Here is a 26,419-nt window from a genome sequence, read left to right as displayed (position 1 = left end):
CAGCCGGTGGCACCATCTGCTGCCCACGGCGCAGAAGCACAACCGGACAGTGCGTGAGTCCCGCTCCCGCACCAGCCCCGCTCCGTGCCCGGGGCGAGCAGCCGCAGCCCCTCCACCGAGCCCCAAGACACCCCAAAATCGACGCTCCAGGCTCGCTCTGCACCAAGTCACCCCCTTGGCTTCACACGCAGCTGCTTGCAAGTGAGAGCCTGTTTCTCCCAAGGCCCCCGCTGGCCCCAAGCCCATGGAACAGCCCCCGATGACCCAGCGCCGCGGCTGAACCGAGCTGAAGGCTGGAGCCACCAGAGCCAAGAGCGAGGTGGCAGCTCAGGGCTCACCCCGAGGCATCATGAGGCTGAGCAGGAGCCCCACATGCCCTGGGGACACCCACCCTGTCCAGGGATGGGCATCCTGCTCACACCATCCCTGCACAGAGCTGCACATGGCAGTGCCGCAGGGGAGCAGCACGATGCTGCTCCATCCCTCCCCAGGCTGGTTTTTGCCCTCCCTGTCAACCAAGAGGCACAAGCGGTGCTTTGTGCTGCAATTGAGAGCCAGGGCAGGCAGGACCCATCCTCCTCATCAAGGAAATGAAGCCCTGCATTGATTTCTCACCAGGACGGCACCCGCCAGCACGAGGTCGGCTCGGAAAGCTTTGCATAACCCACTTCCACAGCACAGAGCCCGAGCTGCTGCCTCACTGAGGCAGCAGGAACAGGCAGGAGGGACCCAGCACCACGGCTGCTGCTATCCATCCCACCGCAGCCATGCTTCCCACTTACCCCTTCCCAGGCTGCAGAGTGAAGCTGCAAGGCCATGGACCAGGTTCAAGCAGGGCCCCCCAACCACCACTGCTTCATCACTCCAAGGGCTGGAGCTCCAGCAGTAGGAAAGGGACCTCCCCACCCCATCCTCTCCCCAGGCACCACACTCTGCACAAAGGCCTCACACCTTTGCTGTTCCCCCACAGGAGAAAGAACTGCCTGGAGCACATCCTGCAAAGGGCTCCTTAACCCCATGGCCACAAGATGCTGAGTAACCGTGCAGCGTGGCAAAGGGACTGGCCCCAGCACCGCTCCAGGCTCCGCAGAGCAGGAAGCGCTGCTCATTCCCCTTCCCAGAGGGCTGAAAGCCTCGAGCTGCAAGTACGGGGTGATGAGAGCCCAGTGAGAGCTGGCACTGGGCTGAGACACAGCGTCGTGATCCACAGGCAGGAATGAGCCAGCGGGTCGGGCTCCACCAACAGGGAAGAGACCAGAGTCCAGGCAGAGATGGAAAAAAACCAGAGAGAGGAATCATCTTTATTTGTGAAGTGTGTTAACGGAGGGAACAGTTCGCTGCTACCCAGCACTAAAGGTATTAGACTGCACTAAGCACTCGTCTGCTCTCAGGCTGCTACATCACAAACCACAACAGCTCAAGCACAAGAACACACGCAGTTAAACTGCCCCCAGCCCCACTGCAGCAAGGGGAGAAGAGATCCAACCCCCCGTTAGACAAGTTTAAAGCCACTGTACCCATCCGCGTCCAGCTCCAACGCTGCCTCCTTGCTTGTTTAAGAGCATTTAAAGCTCTGGAAAAGCCAACTGGGAATCAGCACATAGAGCAGCCGCTTCCATGCGAGGGAAAGGCGCAGCCTTGCTGCTGGTGATGCAACTGGGACAGACACAGAAGTGCCCTCCGAAACCCCTGGCTCGCCACCAGACCAGCACCAAAGCAGCACATGAGGAGCTGCACACACGTTGCTGCACCTTCAGGTCCTATCCCAGCTCTCAAGCGCTGCAGTGGGGCCACGAGGGCATCCCTGCTCTTCCTACAGGTGAGGAAGAAAAGGATTTCCCCCACCCACCCCCTGTACCAACACCAAGAAACCTAAACAGAGACAGGCAGCGACTACCAGAAACAAGGGATTTACATTTACAGGTAGAAAAACCCTCCCACAACTCTTAAAAAAAAAAAAAAAAAAAAAAAGGAAGAAAAAGTGTATTTTAGGTTCTACGACTGAAGTTTCTTTAGGAAGTGAAGGATCTGCGCTGCGAGGATGCTCTGGGGTATCTCCTGGTGCTATTTGACCCCCCAACAAAAATCTTAGAAGAAAATAAAGTTGTCCAGATGAGTTCTTCAGCTACACTTCACCTGGGAGGGGAGAGAAGGAAAAGCCAGTGAGACAACGCAGTGGGACCAGTCAGGCTGTGCTAGAGGAGGGTGATGGAGCGGTGCAGGATGAAGGCTGTGGGCTGGGACTCGTGTCCTGCTTGAGGTATTCCACAATCCCGACTTTCCCATGCTTTAGAGGAGTCCAACACTGTCTTCCCCCTCTCCCCTTGGCTCTCTGCTGGTCCCCATGCACAGTCCCAGCAGCTTTGGCAGGTTCCTACCAGGAACCTGAGCAACACACACTCCCCATCACTCCTTTAGCGCGATGCTGGGCCAGGGGAACCCCTGCTGCTTCCAGAGCCCCTCTGCACATGCAGATACTACAGAGCTCCAGGTAGGTTACAGCCCAGCAGGCTCTCAGCTGCAATTCCAGCCGGGAATGGCACTCACCTGGCCCCTGCTCTCAGTTAGCATTTCTCTGGCGGACGTTCTTGTCCTTGTGGTTTGTGGCATTGCTTTTCCTGAGAAGAGAAAAGGGGCAGTGAGGAAAGAAACAGGAGAAAGCCCCACCGGTGGGGACGAGCTCAAGAGGAGTGAGCAGCTGCAGCAAAGAGCCAGCAGGACACTGGGGAACATCAGCAAGGGCATCACCAGCAGAGATAGAGATGTCATTGTCCCACTCAGCGCTTGTCAGGCCACACGTGGAGCACTTTTGGGCTCCACTACACAAAACCAGCTGTGGCCAGGCTGGAGAGGATCCAGAAGGGCCAAGAAGGTGATCCAAGGTCTCAGCAGCACGTGAGGAAAGGCTGAGAGAGCTGAAGGCTCCTTCAGCCTGGAGGAAAGGCAGCTCAGGGGAGACCTTATCCCCATGTTCCAGTGTTTAAAGGGTGGCTACAAAGACAATGAAGACTCTCTTTTACAAGGAGTCAAATGGAAAGGAATGACTGATGTAATTCAGGACCAAAGCGATGGTCAAGATAAGGCAAGAGGAGATGAGGTACCAGAAGAGTCAGGTTTTGAGTGCCATCTCCAAGTCTACGTGGTTTATACACAGGCCACATTCAATGAACCACAGGGGGGAAGCCTCCCAACCCAGCAAGCCAGAGTTATTCCCGCACCAGCCAGAGCACATTCCCTGGATGTGATCTGCCAGGACAGATCTGGCTAAACAGGAAAGAGGCAGGTACTTACAGTGGTGCAGAGCCTCCATCATCATCTTCACATTCCGGACAGCATGGAAGAAAGAAAGAACAACCAACATCAGAGAAGAGCACGGAAGATGTAATCTCTTAAAAGCCTGGGGGCTACATTCCAGGGAGGTTACTGGATACACTGGATACCACTGCCCCAACAAGACTGAACCCAAAGGTCAGCTCACCTCCAGGGCTCCTGTTTCACCAGGAGCTTTAAGCTGCTTCTTGTCTAAGCATAGGCAAGGCACAGACTTAGACGTAAGCTGCTGTTACGCAGCAGCTTCTCTTGGCACAGGGCTGAGGCTGGGCTCCAGGGATAAGAGTCCCCATCACCCCCCTGCTCCTGAGCACAGGTCAGGTCTGGTGCTGCATTAACCCCAGGCATGAGGCATGAGACTGCCCCAGGAGCCAAAGGGAAGCATCCAGAGAGGCTCTGAAGCAGCCCTGTGGGCTGGTAACATCCATTTGGCATTCCCACCCTGTGTATCCCCAGCAGACCAGGGAGTTCTTCCCATCCCCAGTCCTTAGAACTGGGAAAGGAACAGATCCACCCGGTGAGGCTGCCACTGAGCTACCTGCTGCTGACCCTCAGATAGCTCCCGAAGCTCAGGCTTCAAGAGCAAGAGAAGGGGAATCCACAGAGGATGTTTTGGGACTGAGGCTTTCAGCAGCAGCAGCAGCGTTTGGTGGGATGAGGATGAACACACCGCACACCACAGTCCTGCTACACTGACAAGCACAGCTAAGAAAACATCCCTACCACGTGCCAAGCCTTTCACCAGCTCCTTGCAATCTGCCACCTCCCAACAGAAGGTTCCCCATCATCTGCACAGTCCAGGCTCCCCTCAAACAGCACCAAGCTCTGAAGCATCAGGACTGCTGTGGGCACCAAGATCTGCAGGCAGCTGGTGAGAGGACAGAGGCAGAAACGTGGCTGGAACTAGCTTCTACTTACCATGTGAGGTGGCACCCAGCAGCAGAGAAGGGAAGAGCGGAAAGATAACACCAGCAAGGATACCACACCATACACAAGGGCCTCTCCCTACCCCAGGGAGCAGCCAATTCACAACCACACACCAGGAGGAGCAGCCTTTGTCTGAGCTCTCAAGAAGCGCAAAGCTACAAAATCCCTTTGGGGAAGAGAAGCACTTTACACCCAAGTGTAAAGCTCTGTGTGTGCTTGTCAAGGGGGTGTGATGTTGTATCCCCATTCACAAGTGCTTGAGAACCTGAGCTGAAGAGCTCTGCCCAAGGACACTTCAATATTCACACCCTGCCTTTGTCCATGCAACAGCTCTGATGAGTCTGGACCAGGCTGATGCCATCAGGAGCCAGATCACTCACCACACACAAGCTATAGATTGGTTTTGCACTGGAAGATGCAGCTACAACATCCTTAAGGCATCTGCTTTTCAGCCAAGAGCTTCAGAGGGACAAAGCATCTGCTTGTGAAACCACCTTGAGTGGAATTCCCCAGCCCCTGTGGTCAGGGCAGGGATATTTGGGCATTTTAGTCCCTCCCCTGCACCTCGCCCCATGTCTGTCCCCTTGCAAAGGGGCTGACCAGCAGGCAGGAAGGATACCAGCCCTTTACACCTCATTGTTAACTGGATCAGATAAGGCAGGAGCAGCCGGGCTCACACAATGCAGATCCCTACTGATAAGGAAAGGGAGGAGCCGGTATTTCCAGAACAGGTTAAAGATAGCACCAGGCTCCTCCAGTCAGGATGTGTGGATCTGAAGGTCCAAAACAGATCCATGAGCTGAGCCTGCTCTCCTGGAGCCACCGACAGAGTGCCCCGATTCTGCAGCACCAGAAAAGCCTCTCCTACTTCTTCAGAAACCAGCTCCTCCAGAACAGAGACAACCCAGTCCTGCTCCAGCGCCTGCGGAACACAGCAGCACCGTGAGACAAAGGGTCAGGCTGACCCCCACCAATCTCCTCTCAGCCCAGATCCAAAGCACAGCTTGCTGAAGGACTCTCCAACAGGGCCATTAGCTGCAACTTCACAGCTAAAGCAGCCTCATAAAGACCACCTTGGTTTACAAAGGGAGCTCCAAGTTCTCTATGAGAACGTTTTGCCCGCACCCTACAAGTTCCCTCATCTCCCCCCCATAAAGATTTAACCCCCAGGCACCTCTTACCATCAAGAACCTCATCTGGCTTCCTCCTCTTCTCATAGATGAAGATGATGGTGACAAGAACAAGGACTTCTGCCACAATCCCCAGGAAGGGCCAGAGCGCTGCCAGGCGGCTGCGGACGCGCAGGCTCACCGTGGCGCTGCCCTGCCCGTAGGCATTGGTGGCATTGCAGTGGTAGTCACCCGAGTCCTCCTCAATGTTCAGCTTCAGGATGCGTAACTCTGTCTTGTTGCCACTGGACTTGATGATGTAGCGACCAGAACCATTGATGATGGGCTGGAGGGAGGGAGGAAGACACAGCTCTCAGGGCAGCGCTGACATGAGGGGAGCTGCTCACTCCTACCACTGCCATGGCACTGAGCAGCCTGCTTTGAAGTAGTGATTCTGATGGGATGAGATCCCCCACCCCTTTGCTGCGCAGAATGGGAGAAGGAGCATCAAAGCACAGCACTTACCTCTTGCCCATGTTTGTACCAGACCCAAGAGGTGACAGGGGGGAAGGAGTTGCACTTGCAGATCAGCACTCCTGTGTCCCCCTCATTGCCATGCTCAGATTTCTTGTACACCATCACTTGGGGTGGAACTATGGCAAGAGAAAGAGAATTCAGACACCTCCTTGCAGAAAACACACAGGTTTGTGCTCCCTGGGCACAAACAATTCCCCAGAAAGCTTGATTTTGGTTGGTGGGTCTGGTCCCCTCACTCGCCCACAGAAACCCTGATATAACTGAGCTGCTTCTGGCAGCCCCAAGTCCTGCAGCTTTATGAGGAAGGGCTAAAAGCAGCTTGTCAAGCAGCTGAGAAGACACCAAAGGGTTGAGGAGGTCAGAGCTTCCCCATTCCCCTCCTTGGGCCCAGAAGCCAATGAAGTTACCTGAGATATTCAAATGTCCTTTTATCACTGGGTTTGTTTTGTAGACGCATTCATAGACGCCAGAGTGCTCTTCTATCTTCCCCTCGATCCTACCAAAACCCAGGAGAGCAGATAAGCATCCAGCACAAGTGCCTTGTCCACAAAAAGACCCCAAACCCATGCAAACAGACATCAAAAAGCACCAGCAATCTCCTCCATAGGCAATTTCTCCCATTGAGACCTCACCATGAACCTGTGAAGACACAGACACCAAGTCCAACATGGGTCTGTCAAATCAGTGATCCCTGAAACCTCAGGGGCTTGTGTCCCGATTCCTGGAGAGCAGCAGCTTTCTCTCCCTACCCCAAAGCACTCTGGCCATCAGGGCCTCTACAAAGGGAAGGAATTTCAGCCCTGACTGTTAGCTAGTAGTGATGAAGAAAACCAGGAGCATCAGGACAACATTACACCCTCGTGAGGTGCAGTGCCACAGGTACACACTTCCATGCTCTTCCCTCTTCCATACAGACCCCAGGCTGAGCAAAGCCAACAGGATCTGAAGTGCAGCACGAGTCCTCTCATCATGCTGCACACCTCATGGAAGGCATCAGCTCAGCCTCTAAAGAGCCAGGCAAGGAGCTTTGGACCACAGATCGCGAGGAAGGCTTTTCTTCCCATGCAGGAAAAGCCATTGAAACACATGGCAAAGCAGTGGGGGAAAAAGCCACCCAGGCTGGGTTACTCCAGATGGATCCAAGCTCAGCGCTAAATCTCCTGGTTTCCTTCTGTAAAGCTGCTGCAATGAGCTTGAGTGGATTACGCTGCACTGCAACAACCATCTCATCCTGCAGCCCGGTAACAGCCGCTCCAGGGAAGGGGCAGCAAAGTTGGAGCCCCAGGGCTGGCCTGGGACAAGGGGCTGTTTGTTAGTTGTGCTGTGCGTGACGCTTCCCACTTCCCAAACCCACTCAGCTGAGGAATTGAGGTCACGCGAGGGAGGCTGGGTTATAAATACTTTAATCCTTGTTCAGCTCCCTGTTGCTATGGGGAGCCGGGCACGTCGGCACCGCCACACAAAGGGACATGATGCCTCTCCAGCTGCTGGGTCAGAGCCAGCCAGGCCTCACTGTAATGGGAAGGGAAAGCTCGCTGCACTCCTATAATGAGGCTGGTATTCCCACTACACCCCCCCAAAGCAGCTCCTCAGCACTGACCCCAACTGCAGGCAGCTTCCCAGCTCGTTCCACAGGAATGGCTGGACTTTGGAAAGGTACAAACACCCCCCCCCAGGGCAGGGACAACGTACACAGGAGGCTCTCATTCCACACATGGCCCCTGGGGATGTCCTGCCTGGAGCAAGGGTCTCTCACAGCTCTGGCACACTGGGGTCAGCCCCAGCCATGCTGCACATAAAGAAGCACAAGTTCTTACTAAAAGGATAGTTCTGGTGTATCATTTTCCCTTCCTCCTCCTTTTTGCCCCTCTTTTCCCCACGAAGGGGAAACCATTGGGCTTTGCCAACACAAAAGGCCTTTTACAACACTAAAGGCCTTTTCCAACCTGCGAGTCGATTCTATGATTCCCAAAACTAGTTTCCTTTGACCTTCAGTTTAAACTCCTCCATTTTCAGCAAGATTGCAGCCACTCAGTCAGTTGATAGGAAACATTAACTGCCTCTGGTAAAGAAAACCCTGTGCCCGGTGTTCAGATCCTTATCTGACCTTGCTCCTGACACTCACGTGTAGCTGGTGAAAGCGCTTGCGTCCGCATCCGTTTGAAGGATCTTGTCCCCGTGCATCCACTCGTGCCCCTGGATGGGAAGATACTGCCCTGTCATGTTGCAGGCGAGGACCAGCTTCCCAGAAACGCCGGTTACTTGAGCTTTGATGTCTGGACCTGCATTCGGAGACAATTCCATTGAAGTCAGCACATGGCATTCCAGATGTGATGCGCCAAGAACCTTGAACGCAAACCCCGCAGCTCCTTGTCTCTATCCCAGCTTCCACTTACCTTTGTGAACAGCTTCCTACCAGAACTGACAATACCACCAGAGGAGACTCAAAAACCAGGCACCGTGGGCCTGATGCACCTCGGGATAACCCATGGTGATCCCATAGCCTCTCCCACTCCAAGCGGGATCGCTGCCTTGTGTCCTGGGGGATTGTGAGCCTCCTGCTGCCCCTACGACGAGTGCAGCTCTAGCAGAGCTCAATAAGCAATGGGAAAGGTGGTACTGTGAAGGGCAGGACATGGCTCTGCTCTTCTGGGCCACCACAGCACTCACCTCCCAGAACCTGAGCAGGTTTAGACTCCTGCCAGGTAACATAACTGGTGGCAGCCAATGAGCCCGTATGCAAACAGCGTGAGCATCATCTGATGCAGCCCAAGAGGTTACAGTTAAGACACATAGAACCATGACTCCAAAAGGTCCTGGGCCTCCCTGTGCCAAGCAGCAGTAAATTACACACGAGATGAGTCAGGCTTGTGGGTGGCAGTCCAAAAGCTGCCACAGCAGCACCTCTCCCCAGCCCTGGTGGCACTACGGCTCCTACTCTTCCTCCCAATGCTAAGCTCTTGGAAGGAACAACTTTTCCCCAGGCATTTTGCTCTTCCTCCTACCCAAACTCCCCTGGAAGAAGGTTCTGCTGGAGTTGTGTATTCCCTGGCTCAAACGACCGCTCTAACTTGAGCGTTCCTGCTAAGACCTTAGCAGGACATTCCATTCCCAGGTTTCTATAACTTCAAGCAGCCGGACGCCAGCTCCGCAGCCCGACTGGCAGCTCGGAGCATAGGGAATCCGGTCGCTCCCACAGGACAAGCAAAACTACACCACAAGGCAGCGGCGCACACAGACACGGCCGTTCAAAAACGGTTGCACCTCAGGACACCCAAAAAGCAGGTTTTGTTCCCCACAGCTTGTATGACCAGCAAGGAAGCGAGCGGGAAGCACGGCGGGAGCAGCAGCTCTACGAGCTGTAGGGAAGGTTTCTCAGTGGTGGTAAGGGCAAGAGTCTACCACAGAACCAAGACTCTCGACTCTACAAAGGCAGCACCAGGACTCGGAGGCACTCGGGAATAAGCAGTAGGTTCCAGGTCTATGGCTCCTTGGTGCGGGATCGCCGGAGGGTGTTTTGGTTGGGAAGCCACAACCCTTTTTGAGCAGGGCCATTTCAGGTCACGTCACAGTGGTGAGGGAGATGACAGAGGGTGGGAGTCTCTCGGTTCTACAGCCGGGGTGGGAGGGTGAGGGGAGCTTTCGGGAGCCACAGGACACGGGTGCAGGGGTGAGCACGGCAGGAGACTCAAGACACCGGTGTCCGAACAAGTGCCAAGGCCTCGGGGTGGCCACTCACGTTCGATGACAAACACATTCGCCTGGGAACGGATCCACTTGACTTTGGGGCTCTTGGACAAGTGGTTGCGGTCGGGGTCGTTGCTGGCCCGGCACTCGTACATGCCCGAGTCGTCGCTGGTGAGGTTTGTGATGGAGATGGTGCTGGTGGAGTGCAGGTTGTAGGTGGCGTTGATCCTGACCCGGTCCTGCCGTGCTCCATCCCAGAGCTGAGCATAGGTCTCATTGGGCTCGTTGCCCTCAAACCACCACTGGATCTCGGGGATGGGGGTGCCAATGGCCTCGCAGTACAGCTCCACGCTGTCCTGAGTCAGTCTCTTTTGAGACAGCGGTGACTTTATAAAACCAGCTATGAGTTGAAGAGGTATTAGTGCAAAGTGTTAGTGCAAAGCAAGAACCCACCCGCTACAAGCAAAACACATTCAGCCACTGAGAAGAGGCCATGCGCCGTCTTCGGATGGGAGCAACACTTCCTTCCCTCCCTCCCCTCCACGCTGAGCTGAGGCAGGGCTCTGAGGGTTTAAGTGTTGCATCTCCAGCTGCAAAACCAGGACATACAAACCAGGACGTGGAATTTGCCACTATCCAGAGGAGGAACCCCCCAGCAGCCACGCGAGGGGCAGCACGGAACACGCTGCATCACACACTGCGACGTGTGGGGAAGAGTGGAACGTTCCCTGTCATACAAACAGTGAAATCATGGAATGGTTTGAGTTGGGACCTTAAAGCTCATCCAGTTCCCTGCCTGTAGCAGGGACACCTTCCACTAGAGCAGGTTGCTCCAAGCCCCTGTGTCCAACCTGGCCTTGAACACTGCCAGGGATGGGGCAGCCACAGCTTCTCTGGGCACCCTGTGCCAGCGCCTCAGCACCCTCACAGGGAAGAGCTTCTGCCTCAGAGCTCATCTAATCTCACCTTTTCTCTCAGGCAAGGCAGCTCTGCTGAGTTAGATCAGCAATAAAGAGATTAGAAGCGTGAGGAGCACCCGCAGGCCTCAGGACTGCGGCACTTTGCTCTCACAGTGAGGGGATGGGGGGTTTCAACCTTGGAAAACATGGTCCAAAGGTGGGTCTGGGAGCCAGTGGCCTGCATGAAGCCGAGCTGATGCATTCTTTGGGCTACCAGCCCTGTGGTCACCGGGAATAAACTGCTCCAACCATGAGATGGTGGCCGGGAGAAGGGCAGGACCCAGAGGAGCCATTCCCAAGCGGGCAGAAGGGAGGCTCAGGCACCACCGCTGCAGGACGAAGCATCATCTGTGGGTCAAGGGCACTGACGTGAGGAGCTCAGGGTTAAGAGGAACTAGTTAAGGTTGTGACATGTCCTCCGTGTGCGCTGGCTACGCTTCCGATGTGCCAACACGGCTTTACGGGGCATCCCGCACACCGAGGATGTGAACTTTACCATGAATCACAGTTCCTGGTGATGCCCAACCCTGCTTTACACCATGGCATTCAGGCACAAAGGAGGTGGGTTTGGGAGTGAATTTGTGGCGTTTCAAAGGCCTGAAGAGGTTTTAATAAGAAGCCAGGATTTCAAACCCAAGTTTGCTCCGAAAACACAGGTCAGTCTGCAAGGCACGCTCCAGAGCCCTCAATAACTCAATGCCACAGTTCTCAGGGGAAACAATTAGCTTTACGTACTAAAGATCTTAAAAGGCTGGAAGAATATGCCTGGATGAGGAAGGAGAGACCTGACCCCAACTGCGACCAAGGCACTGACCCTGATTTTAAAGGGAAGGTGATGGAATTCCAAAAGTCCTTTGGGGGTATCAGTTCTGAGCAACTTTCTCATCTCTAAGTTTCACTTCCAGAAGCGGCGACCTGTGCCCAGGCAGGTTGTTTTACACCACAAGCCTGTGATTAAACCCCTCATTCTGAGCACTCGCAGAACCTTGTAAACCCCCGTCCTGATTTCAAACAGGATCTAGTAAAGATCAAGGGTTTGGGGTGGTTTTTTTTGCTGCTACAAGGTGATTATTGTTTGCTGACAAAATAAGCTGTTGCAAGGTTATTTGCTCCGAGTTAGAGGGCACTTCATGCAGTTCAGACAGGCTCAAAAGCTTGGGCAAGCAGTAACAACAGCAAGTCCCGCTTGCATTCCCATGGGATTAACATCCCTTTTGCTCCCAACACAAAGCAAGCGGAATGCCAGGCTGGGAAAGGCAACTGCCTCCGAGCGCAGCCACCATCGACCTGCTGGAATCGATCAGAGCTGCTCCATCCTTTCCCAAATGGCGATGGGAATGGAATCAGCTCCCAAACCCAGGCCATTCCACACGGAGCCCCCTCCTCCTGGGCACAGCGCAGTATCAGAGCGAGCCAGACGGGTGCAGGGACACGGGAGCAGATAATGTTGTCCCCAGTCACCTTCAGACTAAAAACAACCTCCCCCGGAGCAGAGGGAGGAGCCCTCGTGGTGTTCAGTGTCTCTGAGCTCTTGCCCCAGGGTTCACTCCCCTCCCGGGCCTGACCTTTGTTTCTTGGCCTCCGAAGGGGATATTTGAGGCCCTGAAGCTTTTTGCTATTTCCACTAATAGTTATAAAAGCTACTCTGGCACAAGCAGCAGCCCCAGCCCAAGCACAGGTCAGAGGCGAGTGCTTGCGGCCAGGGTTCCTGCTCCTGAGGGCAGGGAGTTCAACCACAGACTGGTTTGGGTTGGAAAGGACCTTAAAGCTCATCCAGTTCCAACCCCCTGCCACGGGCAGGGACACCTTCCACTAGAGCAGGTTGCTCCAAGCCCCTGTGTCCAACCTGGCCTTGAACATTGCCAGGGATGGGGCAGCCACAGCTTCTCTGGGCACCCTGTGCCAGCGCCTCAGCACCCTCACAGGGAAGAACTTCCTTATATCCAACCTAAATCTCCCCTCCCCACGCTTCCCCCCGCTGCTCTGCATGATGAGCTACCAACAGCCGGGATGCTGCCGTTTAAAAGGAGCACTCCTCATGGAATCTGCTCCATAAATCCAAACCTCAACCCTGCTGAGAGGTAAACCCCTCACTTCCAGCCCCACACACTGCTTTACTTGCACCATCAGCACCATCGCACCCAAAAGCCCTGCAGCCAGGGCAGAACCCACACATTACACAACCAATAGGGCCTGTAGGGCAGCAATTCCTTCTGAGGCTTAGGATAGAAACAGCTTCCCCCACACTTTGCCCATGCCATTCCCTTGGAGAGGGGGATACTCCGGGGCGGGGGGGAGCAGATGGAATGCACCGTTTTGGGTTAGTCTGCCCCCAAAACGTGATGTTTAGGAGGAGGCTCCCCCCACCCTCCCGTTCCGCAGCACCCAAAACGCAACTTCGCCGTAAGGAAACGCTGGGATGGGCACTTCTATAGCTCAGGATCCTCCCGCTCTTTCACCTTCAGTTTTTGGGGTTTGGCACCGAGACCACAAACAGGCTGCACATTCCTTAGCACAGAGGGAAGGATCCCCGCGGAGCAGGCAGGAACAGCCCACAACGCGCACTTAAAACACCTTCACACCGGCCCCTCCTGCACCGGGGCTGAATCAGCGGCCGCGGATCGCTCCGGGCTGTGCGTGCCCAGGCGGCCGCTCGCCCGCGGCTCCTTTGAGGCGAGCTCCGGGAGGGGGAAAGCCAAGCGCCGGGGCAGCACATGGCACAGCCCGGCTAGCTTTGGGATCTGAGGGACTCCACAACGAGCTCCCGCTTGGGTCCAGCTTCCAGCCGCGCCGCAGAGCGGGCCCCGCGGGGATAAGCGACTTATGGACCACGGCGCCGGCGTTAAAGGTTTAAGGCCCGGGAAGCCGCTACCGCTCCGTAAGCCCAGGGACCGGGAGAAACGGCTGCGAGGGGAAAATCCCCCCTTTTCCCTACGGGAAAGCACCGGGGCTGCCTCCGCCGCCCTTCCGCTCGGGGGCCCGGCCTTGCGCGTTGTGCGGCCCACGCAGACGGCGAGGAACCGGCCCCCCCGGAGCTTGGGGCAGAGCGGACACGGAGCCCAGCGCTGCCCCCGCCCCGGGCCCCACCGCCCCGCCCGCCATGCGACGTGCCGGCCCGCAGGGCTCCCGCGCCGCTCCGCCTCCCCCTCCGCAACGACACCGCCCGAGCCCGCCGCGGAGCCGCGATCCCCGCCCCGGACCCCGCGCCTCGTCCCGTACTTGTCCCCGCCACGCCGGCGGCCAGCCCGCCCAGGAGGAAGAGGAGAAGGAGGAGCGGAGCCCGGAGGCCGCATGGTCCCGCCACTGCCGCCATCGCTGCCCGCCCGCGCCGCGCCGGGCCGCCCGCTATAAGCACCGCGCCGGGTCACGGAGTCGGGGGCTGGCCCGCTTAGGAAGTGGCAGCCAATCAAGAGTCGATGCGACGAGATGCCCCGCCCACCCAGCGCGTCTCGGCCAATCAGAGCTAAGATCTGACAAAAGCTCCTCCTCCTCTTCCCTCCGGTGGGGCCGGTCCCGGCGTGGCCACGCCCACCAGGCGGCGGTGCAGCCAATGGGGAGGCGCGGCGGGGGGACGGACGGTGGGCTGTGGGGGACAAGCGGCGGCAGAGCGCGGGGAACCGGAACGGGGCGTGGGGGGGACAGTGGCTCCGGTAAAGGGCGGCTCTGCCCCATGGCCCCGCAGCGGAGCCCGAGGCAGCGGCTCCGGCCCCGGTTGTTCCCGTGAGCCGGCGCTGGGAGCCCGCGGAGCGCTCGCAGCCAAGGCAGGAAAGCCCGAAACAATGGGTCCCGCCTCGGCGCCAGTCCCCGCCGCGCTCCCCGCGGGCAACCCCCGGCTCTTGCGAGCTCCGGGATGCTCCTGGAGCGCTCCTTCCCGCCGAGTCCTGCCCGGCCCCCCCCTTCCCTCCCATCCCAAAGTGAGCGGTGCGAGGGGCAGGGGGCCCATGGGCGCAGCCCCCATGGAACGGGAGGCTTTGGCGGCCGCTCTGCGCCAGCCCCGCTGACCTTGGAAGCCCTGAATAAAGTGCCAATAATCCTCTTCCCCTTCCAGCCTCACTTCCTAAGGCAACAAAGCACATGCAATGGCCACGTGCAGGGCCCAGGCCTCGCTCAATCCCCGATCCCATGGACACGGCTCCAGGCAGGGGCAAGCTTTGATCGTTACCCCTTCCAAGGAGCCTCGGAGAGACCCAGGAGGGTGGTTTTCCAGGCGTTCATCCCTATGGAACACCCTCAGCCCTATTGGACAAAGCACCGGTGATGCCCCACGGCTGGAATGTGGTGCTGCCCGGGCAGGTCTGCGGAGGAGCAGGAGGGAAAACACGTTCCCTATGGGGTGCTGGAGGGTTTGGGTGCTCAGCAGAGCCCAGTGTTGGCCACAGCCCCAGGGCACAGCAGAACACGGCTGGGAAGGGCAAGAGATGCTTCTCCAGGCCCCCAGGCACCGCGCAGCCATTCCCAAGGAATACTTTATTAAATAGTCTCCAAAAAAACAGAAGCAAAGAGTCAGAACTGCCCCATCCCTCCCAGCAGATTAAAAACTACACCCAGCCCGGCCTCACGCCCTGCAGTGCTCCATGTCCCAGCCATTCCCGAGGTCCCAGCTATTCCCGCTGTGCTCTGGCACCACAGGAAGAGGCGCGAGGAGGGTCCTTCTGGGACCCAGCCATGCTCCAAGCCCTCAAAGGCCACACAAAGCCACCCCAAACCACCACTCACTGGCCCCACAGCCCCCCCCACCCCTTCCTCCAATGTGGGGCTGAAGAAGAGCCCAACGTGCCCCAAGCAACAGGCAGCCAACAGCAGGTTTTGCCATCACTCCCCAGCCAGCTCCGTGGCTTCAGGAAGGCCCCGAGGCCACTTCCCCCTCCCCAGCCACCCCCTAACCCAGCACGTTTATAAAATAGGGTTTGTTTGTTGCTTTTTCTACCAAACCAGCACTGGGAATCTCCTTGGCCGCAGCAGAACAGTCTCCCTGCACGGTAGAGAGTCAATTCCAGGGCTGACAGAGCCTAAATTCAAACCCGTTTGTCCTAAGTTGAGGTAAAATGCAGTAGTTTATAGGAAGGGGTTGCAATGGCAGAGGGCCATCAAGATTCCTCGTTGCCAGAGTCATCCTCATCACCGTAACAGCTCTCGGCCTCTTCCTCCATCTCATCATCCTCGTAATAGTCATCATAGAAGAGGTCGGAGCCCTCATCAGGGGCTGGAGTCTTGGTCTTCACACAGTACTCTGCCAGCGTGGTGGGGACCTTCACACCATCCCGCTCAGCATCCACCTTTGTGCCCAAGACCTGCTTCCTGGAGGCGAGAAGCAGGAGGTGAGGATGGAGCCCTGCCCCACACACACGTCCCTGCGGGTGGCTCATGGGCGGCACCGTGTCAAGGCTGCAGCACCCTGTGTGCCAGTCCCACGATGGCAAAGCCGTGCTGGCACCGTGGCTGCTCTGAGCCCAGATCCTCAGCTCTGGAGCCAAACAGGAGCAGGACTTAGGCTGAGAGCAAAGCTGAGCACAGAACCCACTAAGCTCCTCCTAAAAGCCACACTCTGAGCCAGAATCCTTCCGTCCTACCAGCCTGCAGATGGGACTCAAGAGGGGAGGTTAGAACCATAGCATCAAAGGATGCTTCTCTGGGCACCCTGTGCCAGCGCCTCAGCACCCTCGCAGGGAAGAGCTTCTGCCTCAAAGCTCATCTCAGTCTCCCCTCTGGCAGGTTAAAGCCATTCCCCTTGGCCTGTCACTACATCCCTTGTCCAAAGCCTCTCTCCAGGTTTCTTGTAGCGCCTTTAGGCACTGGAGCTGCTCTAAGGTCTCCCTGGAGCCTTCTCCAGGCTGTCTTCAGGATGCGCCCTCAGGATCCTGTGTCCTGCTCAGCAAGTGTCTCCTGGTGCCACAGCACAGCCAGGCCTCGCTCAGCCCATCACGCACCTGATGATGTCCGTGTACTCCCGGTCCTTCCCTTTGCTCTCCTTCCACTTGCGGTACATCACGGAGGCATCCACGTTGGCTGGAGAAAACGTGTTGGGTTCATTCAGCAGCGAGATGACGCTCAGCAGAATGGTCCTGGCCATCGATAAACAGGAGCAGGTAAGAGCCAAGGCAGCAATTCCAACAGTCTCCGAGTTCCATGGATCAGGGCAGAGCCTGGTATCCCAGTGAAGGCCAGCACTGCCCGCCCGGCTGCCAGGCTCACGCTCTCACCGTTCCTCAGCACATGACACCCCCCAAGTGCCTTTCAGTGACCCCCGAGGCATCTCCCACAGGCTCTGGGAGCAAAAGCAGCCCCCGTGGCCCCACATTCCCAGCCCTGCCTTGGGATGAGGCTCAGCCCTTACCGCACGTTCTGTGTGGGGTTCCACCGCTCCGAGGGCAGCTCCCCGCTCTGTGGGTCATCCACCGGCGGGTGCAGGATGGAGATGCAGACATCGCCGGTCTGAAAGCACAATGGAACAGCCCCAGAGAATGGGTTGGGTTGGAAGAGACCTTAAAGCTCCTCCAGCTCCAACCCGCTGCCACGGGCAGGGACACCTTCCACTAGAGCAGGTTGCTCCAAGCCCCTGTGTCCAACCTGGCCTTGAACACTGCCAGGGATGGGGCAGCACAAGAGATGGTCTCACTCCCTCAGGCCCCCCACAACTGCCAGCACAGCCCCCATGAGGCCCCAGGGCCACGCACTCGGTGTCCCCACAAGCCAAGCGTGGGAGCCTTCAAGCCTGGCTGACCTGGAAGCAGGACAGGAGAGCGGCTGGCGTCAGCTCATTAGCTGCATTCCCAGCGCCAGGCACTCACTGCCAAAGGCACCGGGTTCCCAATGCCAAAGGTTAGTGTTTTCATCCAGGATAACACAGGCATGTGCCCCCTTACACCCATCTAAAAGGCTCTGCGCTGTCCCGGGGACCTACCTCGTAGATATTGGGGTGCCACATTTTGGTTAAGAACCTAAAGGCAGGAGGAGAATAGGGGTAGTCGATGGGAAACCGGAGGCGAGCCTGCAAGGAAACAATGAGGAGAAGTGAGCATCGGCTTGTGAGGAGGGAGGGAAGGAAACCACAGAGAAAGGAACCTCTGCCAAGTCCCTCTGCGCTCCTGCAGGGTGAGTGATCCCCATCCTGCTGCCACAGAATGGGTTGGGTGGAAGGGACTTTAAAGCTCATCCAGTTCCAACCCCTGCCATGGACAGGGACACCTTCCACTAGAGCAGGTTGCTCCAACCTGGCCTTGAACACTGCCAGGGATGGGGCAGCCACAGCTTCTCTGCGCTGTTTCCCGCTCCAGAGCTCACAGGGAAGGAAGCATCAGGTGCTCAGAGCTCTGACAGCACCCTGAGGCTCTAAAAATAGCCCGAAAGAAGAGAGAGCCCGAGTGGAGCCTGGTCACAGCACGTAGCTCAGGTGCTAAAAATAAAAGCACATGAAGATCATGCTGCAGAGCACGACTCCAGCGCCGCAGGGACAGCCTCCTGCGGGCCAAGGTGTTAAAGCAGCCAAAGGCACAGCCTCACTGTCAGCCTCCAAGAAGGAGAAGCCAGAGGTGGCCCAGAGACACAGAGCAACGTCCCCAGGGGCCAGGAGCAACTTCTCCCTCATCCTGCACAACCCACGGTGGCTCTTTTGGGTGCTTGTGGAAGGAAACATTGAGATTCAGCCACTGCTCAATGGCCAAAATGGGGAAGGTTTAAAGCACCCAACAACTCCCTGAGCATCTCCTGATACAGGAGAATCCAGCCATTGGAGCTGGGAAGCAACAGTTGGAACTATCCTGCTTCTGCCCAGCAGCGCGTGATGGGGACCCGGGATTGTTCTTCATCCATGAGCTCGTTTGGGAAAGGAACTGCAAAAAGAGGCTTTGGATGCTTCTGGAATCACGGCCTCAACAATAGGTGACGCTGCCAAAGCTGGGTGGCAGCCAACAGCCATGAAAAGATCAGTGTAGAGGACAGAGAATCTGCCCTCCTCCTCGCTGCCCTGACCAAGGAATCCGTCCTGGGTCCTGCTTCCACCTCCTGGTACAAGTTGATCATATCAAGAGCCCAAGAAGCCCCCAGAGCTGGCAGCTCCGTCCCTGCACACATTCCCACACTGGTCCATGCTCTGTGGCACAGCACAAGGGGTGCAAGGGAGGAGAACCACAGCGTTGGACGTGTTCTGCGTGTATGGAGCTTGGGGCACAGCACCACACGCCCGGCGCTGGGCTCGGGCCAAGCCGCTCAACTCCACAGAATCATCCCCTTTGTTGTGTTAGAGGGAGCGGAACAAAACCAGCCCGAGGCAAAGCGACCCCACTGGGGCTCGGAAGCTTCCCCCCCCACGTTGCTGTACACAAACAGGATGACATTCCCACTGGCTGGAAGAGGACTCAGCCCCTTTGCTCTCCTCTGAAGCAGAAAGCTCCATCCAGTGCCACCCAACAGCGCCAGGTCGGGAAGCTCTCGGGCACTAAACAGAGGTGCTGGAAGGGCGAGAGTTCAAAGGGCTGGGTGCCAAAAGAGGCGGTAGGAAAAGGCTCCATTTCATCAGTAAAGAGCTAAAACCTGGCTCCGAAGGGGAAAACAAAGCAGGCGGCTCCTGAGGCAGAGCTGACCCTTAGGACTGACTCACCCAAGCGCATCCCCACCCTGCCAGCAACAGGATGGAGCCACAGGAGCTGGTGGCGGAGGAGGGAGGATGAGAAAGAGGAAGAAAACAGCTACACGGGTTGCACAACACCTGGGTTGAGCACATCCACATCCTGCCTGTCCCCTTTGAACCCCAAACTAAGCCGCAGCACCTGCTCCGTACCCAGCGCCTGCTGCTGCTCGCTACATCTGGGCCTGTTCGGGGGGACCTTTTCCTTTGTCTCTTCCCCCTGGTTTGGTGATGATGCCCCGATCCCCTCCAGGAGAGGGAACATCAGTGGCCCAGAGCTCAACGCCACGGGGACGGAGGAGGCAGGAAGTGCTCAGATGAACAACCCCACCTCACAATGGGGGTATCCCCGCCTCGCTGGGCAGCGCCACCCGCACAAGGGCCCCCTTTTTCACCCCAGCTCCTCGTTACAAGCACCCCCCAACACCCCAGCTCCCAAAGCCCCGCTGACCCCAACGTGTGCAGCTACAGACCCCCATCGCCTGTGCCCTCATCACCTGCTCGAGCCCAGGAGCGCCCTGTCACCCCCCCAAGTCCCTTTCGCCCCACAGCCCCCACTCTCCTGTGGTCTCTCTGCCTTCCCAAACGCCCTTCCTAAGGTGTGCTCCCCCCTGGGCACCTCTCACTGCCCCAGCTGTGCTTTAGCCCCATCTCCCACCGCACAACTCGGCCCCACAGGTCCCGTCCCCCCCCCCACGCCACCAGAACTTCACCTCCTCGAGACCCCGGCTCCCCCCGACACCGCGCGCCCCGCTGTTACCCCTCACCTTGAAGTACCCGCCCTCATAGTAGGTGTTTGGGGGGCCGAAGATGGCCACCTCCCAGTTGTAGAGATCTCCCTCGTCAACCAGGTTGACCCGGAACCCTTCCACGGGCTCCTCCTGCAGCCCTTTAAGCTCCAGCAGCAGCGCCTTCTGCGAGCTGGGCACGAGGGGCCGAGCCATGCCGAGAAGCCGGGGTAGGCCGCGAGCGAAGCCGGGGGCTGGCGTAGGCGCGACGGCCGCTGCGGGGACGCGGTGAGGCGGCGGCGGCGGATCCGGCTGCGCCGCGGCCGCTCCGAGCGCGGGGCACGGCGGGAGCTGTAGTCCTCCCGCGAGGGGCGGGGCCGCCGCTCGCCAATCACAGCGCGCTGGAGGACAAAGGGGCGGTGGCAGCGAACAGGCCCCGCCCCCTGGGCGGTGTGCGCCAATCACAGCGCGCTGCTGCGCAGAGGGGCGGGGCCAGGACCCTTTTGGCGCGCCGAGGCCCGGGGTGGCGGCGGCGCTGCCGGTGCTTGCGGCCTCCTGCGGCAGCACAAGCGGCGTTTCCCGCCTCAACACCCTCCCGCCCATTCCTCAGCCACCTCCCCCAGACCGGCTCCATCGAGAGCCTGTGGGGATCAAAGCCCCTGCTCAGCACAACGAACCAGCACCCCCGGGCACAAACCCCAAAGCTCCTCTGGGGTTTTGTGGTAGGAACTACAAGGGCTTTTCGCTGCCGTCCCCTCAGCCGGGCGAGCTGTGATTGTTGTTTCAGCATCAACCCCTGAAAACAGAGGCTTCCCGCGGGATGTGAGGCTGCTCCCACTCCTCCTGGTGCTCGGTGCAGAGAAACCGGCCGCTAAAACAAAAACACCAGTCGAAAGCTTTAATGTCTTAAGAGGAAACCGAAAATTGCACGGTATAAATAACACAGACAAGTTCAAATAAATAACCCACAGTCCAACACGCGTTCTCTGTTCAAAAGCAAACCTGAGGGCAGGGGGTTGTCTTGGCCTGACCCATGTCCCAGCTCAGCAGCATCGCTCAGGTTTGAGCTTTGATCTTCCCAACCCAGCTCAAACACTGCGATATCTTATTGCCTCGCTGCCAGCAAAGCTCCCTCCGGCTCAGGGCTGAGCTTTGCTCCTCCCCTGCTGCGCATTTAAACCACTTTTCTTAATAAAACAACACTTTATCTCCCGCTTTGGGTCCTGTGAACCCTCTCAGGGGTCTGTGAGGTCGATAAGAGTCACCTCCCGCTTCACTGCTGCGTACGAAACAAACCCAAAAGTGGACACGAAGGTCCCCACTGAAGCTGCAAAGGGGTGAGGATGAGCCCGCGGCATGTGCCGAGGTGCAGCCCCAATTCTGGCTCATTTTTAATGGCTACTGCGCCTCGCGGCTCACAGGCTCCTCAGAGGCCCCCCCTTAACACCTACAAAGATCTACTAATGCAGCTGGATCGGAGACACCATGACCAGGAGAGGCACAGCAGATTGGGATGCACCCGGCACTGGAGGGGGCCAGGCGCCCATTGCACTCACAACAAGGAAGGGAGCATGGAAACTGGGAATCTCCCCTCCATGCTCACTGTCCAGCCCAGCACCGGGGTCCGGAGCCTCCTCGGTGTCAGGACGGAGCACTCAGGGGGGGTTTCTCCACCCCGGGTGTTACTCAACAGGCTTCACTTTAGCAACGAACAAGGCAGTGGCTTTCTTCAGGAACTCCTCCCTGCTCATGGAGCTGCTGAGCTTCCTCTCCTGCAGCGCCCGGTCCATGGCCAGGGCCAGCCCGTCCGGTCCCAACCGGGAACCAGCCTCTAGGTAGCGCCGGGGCTGCGTGAAGTGACCGGAGCCCAGCGCCTCCTCCAGCGCCCGCAGCACCGCCTGGCACACGCTGGCGTCCGCAGCGCCGGAGCCGCCGTCCAGGACAGCGAAGAGCGCGTCCGCCTTGGCCGCGAACTCCAGCAGCACGAAGCAGGTGAGGACTCCGTAGCGGAACACATCGAAGGGGACGGCCTCGTGGTCGCGACACCGCACCCGCCGCAGCAGCGCCGCGGCCGCCTCGGCCGGCGCCTCCCCGCGCTGGCAGATGCGCCGCAGCAGCTCGCTGTAGAGCCGCCCGTCCACGCCCGCCGCCCGCCGCCGCCCGCCGCCGCCCAGCACCTCATAGGCCGCGCCGGTGTTGCTGTCGAAGGCCGTCCTGTCGCGACATAACACACAGAGAGACACAAGCGGCTTCACACACCACCCCCCCCCGCCCCGAACTACAACTCCCAGCGTGCCCCGCGCTCCGCCTCACCTATGGGAGTGGTGAGCCAGGCCCACGTACCACAGCGCCCGCGCCAGGCGCTGCGGCGGCCCCGGGGGCTCGGCGGCGGCATCTCCCGCCGCACCGGGGCTGCCCAGCACCAGCCGCTCGAAGTAGTCGGCCAGGAAGGAGACCGGCTCCTCGGGCCGCGCCTCCAGCACCTTCAGCAGCGCCTCCCGCACCATGGCGGTGACGCCGGCCCGCAGCAGGAACTCGGCCTCGCTGCCCAGCGCGCCGCCCGCCTGCTCCGCCCGACCGCTGCCCGCCGCCACCCGCCGCTTCTCGTACGCCGCCATCTTAGCTGCGGGCAGCGAAGGGCCGGTTCCGCCCGGGCGGGAAGCTCCCGCGCCGCCATCTTGCTTACTGTTAGCCAATCGCTGCACTTGGGAAGACAGGCGGGCGAGCTGTCATTGGGCGAGGCGGATGGCCGCCATCTTGAGTGTGGGCAAAGAAGCCGCCCCGCCGGCAGCCATGGCTGCTGCCGCCCTTAGCAACCGGGCGCGCTGCGGACGCGGGTTCGGGGTTCACACAACAACCCTTTATTGCAGCTCGGGGCTGCTCCTGACCCTTCTGTCGCGATACACGATCGCTGTCGCCCTCCCAGTGTGTAAGCCCCCAAGAGCCCAGCGTGGTCCAGCCCCGGGAGCATCCCCGTCCTCCATCCCTGCGGATGTCTCCATCCTTCCTCCCATCCCGTGGCGCCGTCGAGGGTCTCGTCTCCCGCAGGACTCGGGCAGAGCTCCCCCGAGCGGAGGCCTCTCAGTTTCAGGCAGCGGCGATCAGGGATGGAGCCTTCGGAGGGTCCCGGAGCTGCTCTTGGATGTCGTGGCAGCAGAATCCCGCATCCCGCATCCCACCAGCTCCGCTGTCACCGCTGCCAGCGGGACAGCCGGGTGACAGCAGGGACGGGTCCGGGGGGGGAGCTGTGGGTGTCTGCAGGGCTCCTGCTCCTAAGGCAGCTCGTACTGAGAGTGGAATCGCTTCCACAGGCGATGCGCCCCAGCACCGGCCAGGATCAGTCCCAACAGCGACACCGTTGTCCCCGCAGCGACGGCAGGGCCCGTGGTGGGCGCGTCTGTGAAAACACCAAAAGCGGCTCTAACCGCCGATAGAACCGAACGCGGCGCTAACACAAGGCGCCGCAGCGCCAAGGCGCTCGATGGGGCGCACTGGAGGTGGCCGCAGAGCACCACGTACCGTCCAACACCGTGAGGTGCAGACTGGCCGCATGGGAGCCGTGGCCGAGCAGGACGCACTGGTAGTGGCCCTGGTGCCGGGGCTCGGCGCGGTCCAGCCGCAGCGTGGAGCTGCTGCCCGCCGCCTCCTGCCGGTACTGCGAGAGGGCCACCGGGGTCCGCAACCAGCGCACGGTGGCGTTGCCGGGACACCGCGCCCGGCACTCGATGCGCAGCGCCCTGCCCCGCGTCCCGTTGGGAGGCAGCGACCAGAGGCGCAGGCTGCAGGCGGGCACCGTCCCCGCGGATGGCTCCAGCCGCTGCATCTCGGCTGTACCGGAGCCGGGGAGCGCGGCGGCGGTGGCTGGATGTGCCCGGGGGCTGCCTGTGCTCATGTCCCCGGGAGCAGGGCGCTCGGTGGCAGCGGCCGGCTCCGGGAGAGTCCCGGCATCAGGCTCCTGCTGCGCGGTGGGACCGTGCGTGGGGACACTGGGCTCTGCGGGCAGCGCTGCGGTGGTGGCGGCTGTGCTGGGGCTCCCTGTCAGAGCCGCTGCTGGCCAGGGGGTCCCCGTGGCCACCATCTGCTCCGTCGTAGCTGTGAACAGAGCAGGACACGGGCCTGGCTGCAGCTCCGAGCTGGGGCACATCATCCCCACAGGGTGACGGTCCCCATCACCCACCAGCTCCATCCTCCTCCACCCCAGGGATGAAGCCCTGGGCAGGGAGAGGACGGGATATTTGCGGAGCGGGGCAGGAACAGGGACACACAAGCAACGCAGGGTGATGGCAGTGACGGGGCAGCCCCTGTACCCGGGTCCCCATCACTCACCCCCGGCGCTCACCACCACCGATGCCACCCGGCTGAAGGTCTCCTGCCCGATGCTCAGCGTCACCTCACACCTGAACTCCGTCCCTTCCTCCACCTCCTTCCCATCCACCGCCAGCGTGGCCACGATGTCAAACAGCTCGTCCTCGGTCTCGGTGACATCAGGATCTGCCGCCGGCAGCGCCTGGTCCCCCCGGTACCAGGTGAGGAGCAGCCCCGTGTGGGGGTACACACCATGGGCCGAGCAGCGCAGGCTGAGGGGCTGCCCCGGCAGCGGGACTTGGGGGGCTGCCTCCAGCTGCAGCCCCTCCGGCAGCGCTGGGAGAGGAATTCCAAGTGTCAAGCCATGACTTGTGGCACCACAGCCTCCGGGATGCGGGCGATGGATGGGCTGGGGAACGCTCACCATAGACCTTCAGGTTGACGGTGCGCTGGTAGTACTGCCCGTGGCAAGCCCCCTGGCAGATCTTGGTGCCCCCCATGGCAACCACGGCGCTGGTGACCTGCAGGATGCTGTGGGTGGGAAAGGAGGTGACGCTGCCCAGGTTGGCGTCCAGCCCCTTCCACTGCACCATGCCCTCGGCGCAGGCATGGAGGGAGCAGTTCAGCTGCACCGAACCCCCGTACGGCACCACCGGCTCCTGTGGTGTCACCACCAGCCTCCCCACGGCTCGTCCTGGGATGAGGAAAAGGGAAAACCCTGGATTAGGGATGGGGATGGTGGGACAAGGCCAGCGGGATACTGGTTCCTTGGCTTGCTGAGATGGGGATGGTCACACTCAGGTGCCGCATAAGCTCCATCCCCATCACTACAGGGATCAGCACCATCCGGATCGCTTGGCTTCACCATTGCCAGCCATTTCTTGTGGAAATGAGCCCAAATGCCCCTTTCCCCCCAGTTCTCATCCCTCACCAGCTCTGCTGCTGCTCCGGCAGCTCAGTGATGGGGAGACCCCACCACGGAACCGTGTGGCAGAGCAAAGCGAGCCGCGGGCGGGGGGGGTGAAGGGATCAGGGTGCTCCTGGTCCCCCAGCACTCACCACTGCAGCCCCACAGCAAGGCGAGGAGGAGGAGGAGAGGAGCCGGCTCCATCACCCACAGCAGGGGCTGCTTTTCCTTCCTTCCTTCCCTCCTTCCAGGGAGCGATCGCTGCCGGTTGGGGCTGTCTCCTTCTGGCCGCCAGCCCCGTCCTCAGCCCTTCTTAAGCTTTAGGAACCGCCCCCCCCAGGCCCTCCACAACTTTCCAGCCCGAGGGGTATTTCCAGAGGGAGGGATCTGATTTTCTGCCAAGTGCAGCTCTTGCACAGGGGCTGTGGTGGGGGGACATCGCACTATGAGAGGGGCCCTCTCAGCCCCCCAGGGCTCGTGTTCAGCATCACCAAGCGTGGCTGTCCCAGAGCACATCCCACTGGGACCCCAATGGGAATGTGGCTTTGCGATGGGGCAGCCTGAGGGTAAAGCCAATGAGCCCCAAGATGTGGGGTTTGGAAAGGGGGTGACCAGCCCCAGGCTCGGGGGCTGCAAAGAGCTCCCAGGACAGGGTGTTTTCAGGCATGGGTGTTCCTGGGAGGGCTGGTTTTCTGGGATAGATGGAGAACGTGCCCCCACATGAAGATGTTGATCACCCCATGTTATGCAGCCCCAAGGCCCTGTCACACGGCAGGGCTGGCATCCTCTCCTCACTCCTACCCAGCAACCGGGAAGAGAGGGACCTGCTTCTGCCCCATCCCATCCTGCCGGGAAGGCGCTGAAGGAGAGGACATTGACATTCCCAGCCCTGCATCTCCTGTTGCAGAAGGTGGGAATTGCGCACAGGACCCTTTCCTTTCCCATCCGGGAACTCTGGAGAGGCAGCTCCGGGCACTGGGCGCGTCGCGAATCCTTTTGGGAAGGCTGGGAGCACGGGAAGTGCTCTGTAAACAGCTGCCATCGGAGCTGCACGCTCAGCTGCAGCCCGTGATTAATGGCTCAGGGGGTTTTGGTCCTTCCATCCTGTGTTAACAGAGCCGCTTCCCAGAGTTCCCAAGGCTGCTCCTGCCCATGGGGTCACCTCCTCCTCTGCTCCCACCGGCGATGGGACAAGCACCAAGTGATGAGTTGCTTCACCAGGTGAAGGAGCACTTTGTAATGGCACCAAGTAAGAGCTTAAAGAGGGGAACCCCATCCTCATGGACCACACTCGCTGCTGCAGGAGC

The 26,419-nt window shown here is 59.4% G+C and overlaps 4 protein-coding genes across 4 annotated transcripts; all 4 read right to left on the bottom strand.

Moving 5' to 3' along the window:
* Positions 1 to 1,272: 1,272 nt before the first annotated feature.
* On the bottom strand, positions 1,273 to 13,930 carry BSG (basigin (Ok blood group)). The gene is made up of 8 exons (XM_030509201.1): positions 13,769 to 13,930; positions 8,029 to 8,185; positions 6,311 to 6,399; positions 5,892 to 6,019; positions 5,439 to 5,712; positions 3,292 to 3,316; positions 2,548 to 2,618; positions 1,273 to 2,136 (listed from the first exon to the last, which is right to left on the bottom strand). Exons 1-7 carry the CDS (start codon positions 13,860 to 13,862, stop codon positions 2,561 to 2,563), a joined length of 825 nt encoding a protein of 274 aa, XP_030365061.1. The 5' UTR covers positions 13,863 to 13,930; the 3' UTR covers positions 1,273 to 2,136; positions 2,548 to 2,560.
* Positions 13,931 to 15,001: 1,071 nt separating this feature from the next.
* On the bottom strand, positions 15,002 to 20,273 carry CDC34 (cell division cycle 34, ubiqiutin conjugating enzyme). Its single transcript, XM_030509202.1, has 5 exons — positions 19,940 to 20,273; positions 17,451 to 17,537; positions 16,884 to 16,981; positions 16,477 to 16,611; positions 15,002 to 15,847 (listed from the first exon to the last, which is right to left on the bottom strand). The coding sequence occupies exons 1-5, from the start codon at positions 20,114 to 20,116 to the stop codon at positions 15,637 to 15,639; spliced, it is 708 nt and encodes a 235-aa protein (XP_030365062.1). The 5' UTR covers positions 20,117 to 20,273; the 3' UTR covers positions 15,002 to 15,636.
* Positions 20,274 to 20,783: 510 nt separating this feature from the next.
* Positions 20,784 to 22,545, bottom strand: TPGS1 (tubulin polyglutamylase complex subunit 1). The gene is made up of 2 exons (XM_030509200.1): positions 22,214 to 22,545; positions 20,784 to 22,114 (listed from the first exon to the last, which is right to left on the bottom strand). Exons 1-2 carry the CDS (start codon positions 22,516 to 22,518, stop codon positions 21,583 to 21,585), a joined length of 837 nt encoding a protein of 278 aa, XP_030365060.1. The 5' UTR covers positions 22,519 to 22,545; the 3' UTR covers positions 20,784 to 21,582.
* Positions 22,546 to 22,793: 248 nt separating this feature from the next.
* MADCAM1 (mucosal vascular addressin cell adhesion molecule 1) lies at positions 22,794 to 25,413 on the bottom strand. Its single transcript, XM_030509752.1, has 5 exons — positions 25,265 to 25,413; positions 24,630 to 24,899; positions 24,223 to 24,541; positions 23,420 to 24,111; positions 22,794 to 23,297 (listed from the first exon to the last, which is right to left on the bottom strand). Exons 1-5 carry the CDS (start codon positions 25,314 to 25,316, stop codon positions 23,173 to 23,175), a joined length of 1,458 nt encoding a protein of 485 aa, XP_030365612.1. The 5' UTR covers positions 25,317 to 25,413; the 3' UTR covers positions 22,794 to 23,172.
* Positions 25,414 to 26,419: the final 1,006 nt, after the last annotated feature.

The sequence above is a fragment of the Strigops habroptila genome, chromosome 20 (assembly GCF_004027225.2).
Source record: "Strigops habroptila isolate Jane chromosome 20, bStrHab1.2.pri, whole genome shotgun sequence".
Taxonomy (NCBI): domain Eukaryota; kingdom Metazoa; phylum Chordata; class Aves; order Psittaciformes; family Psittacidae; genus Strigops; species Strigops habroptila.
The sequence above is the reverse complement of the archived record's forward strand: the minus strand, read 5'-3'. Positions and strand labels throughout refer to the sequence as shown.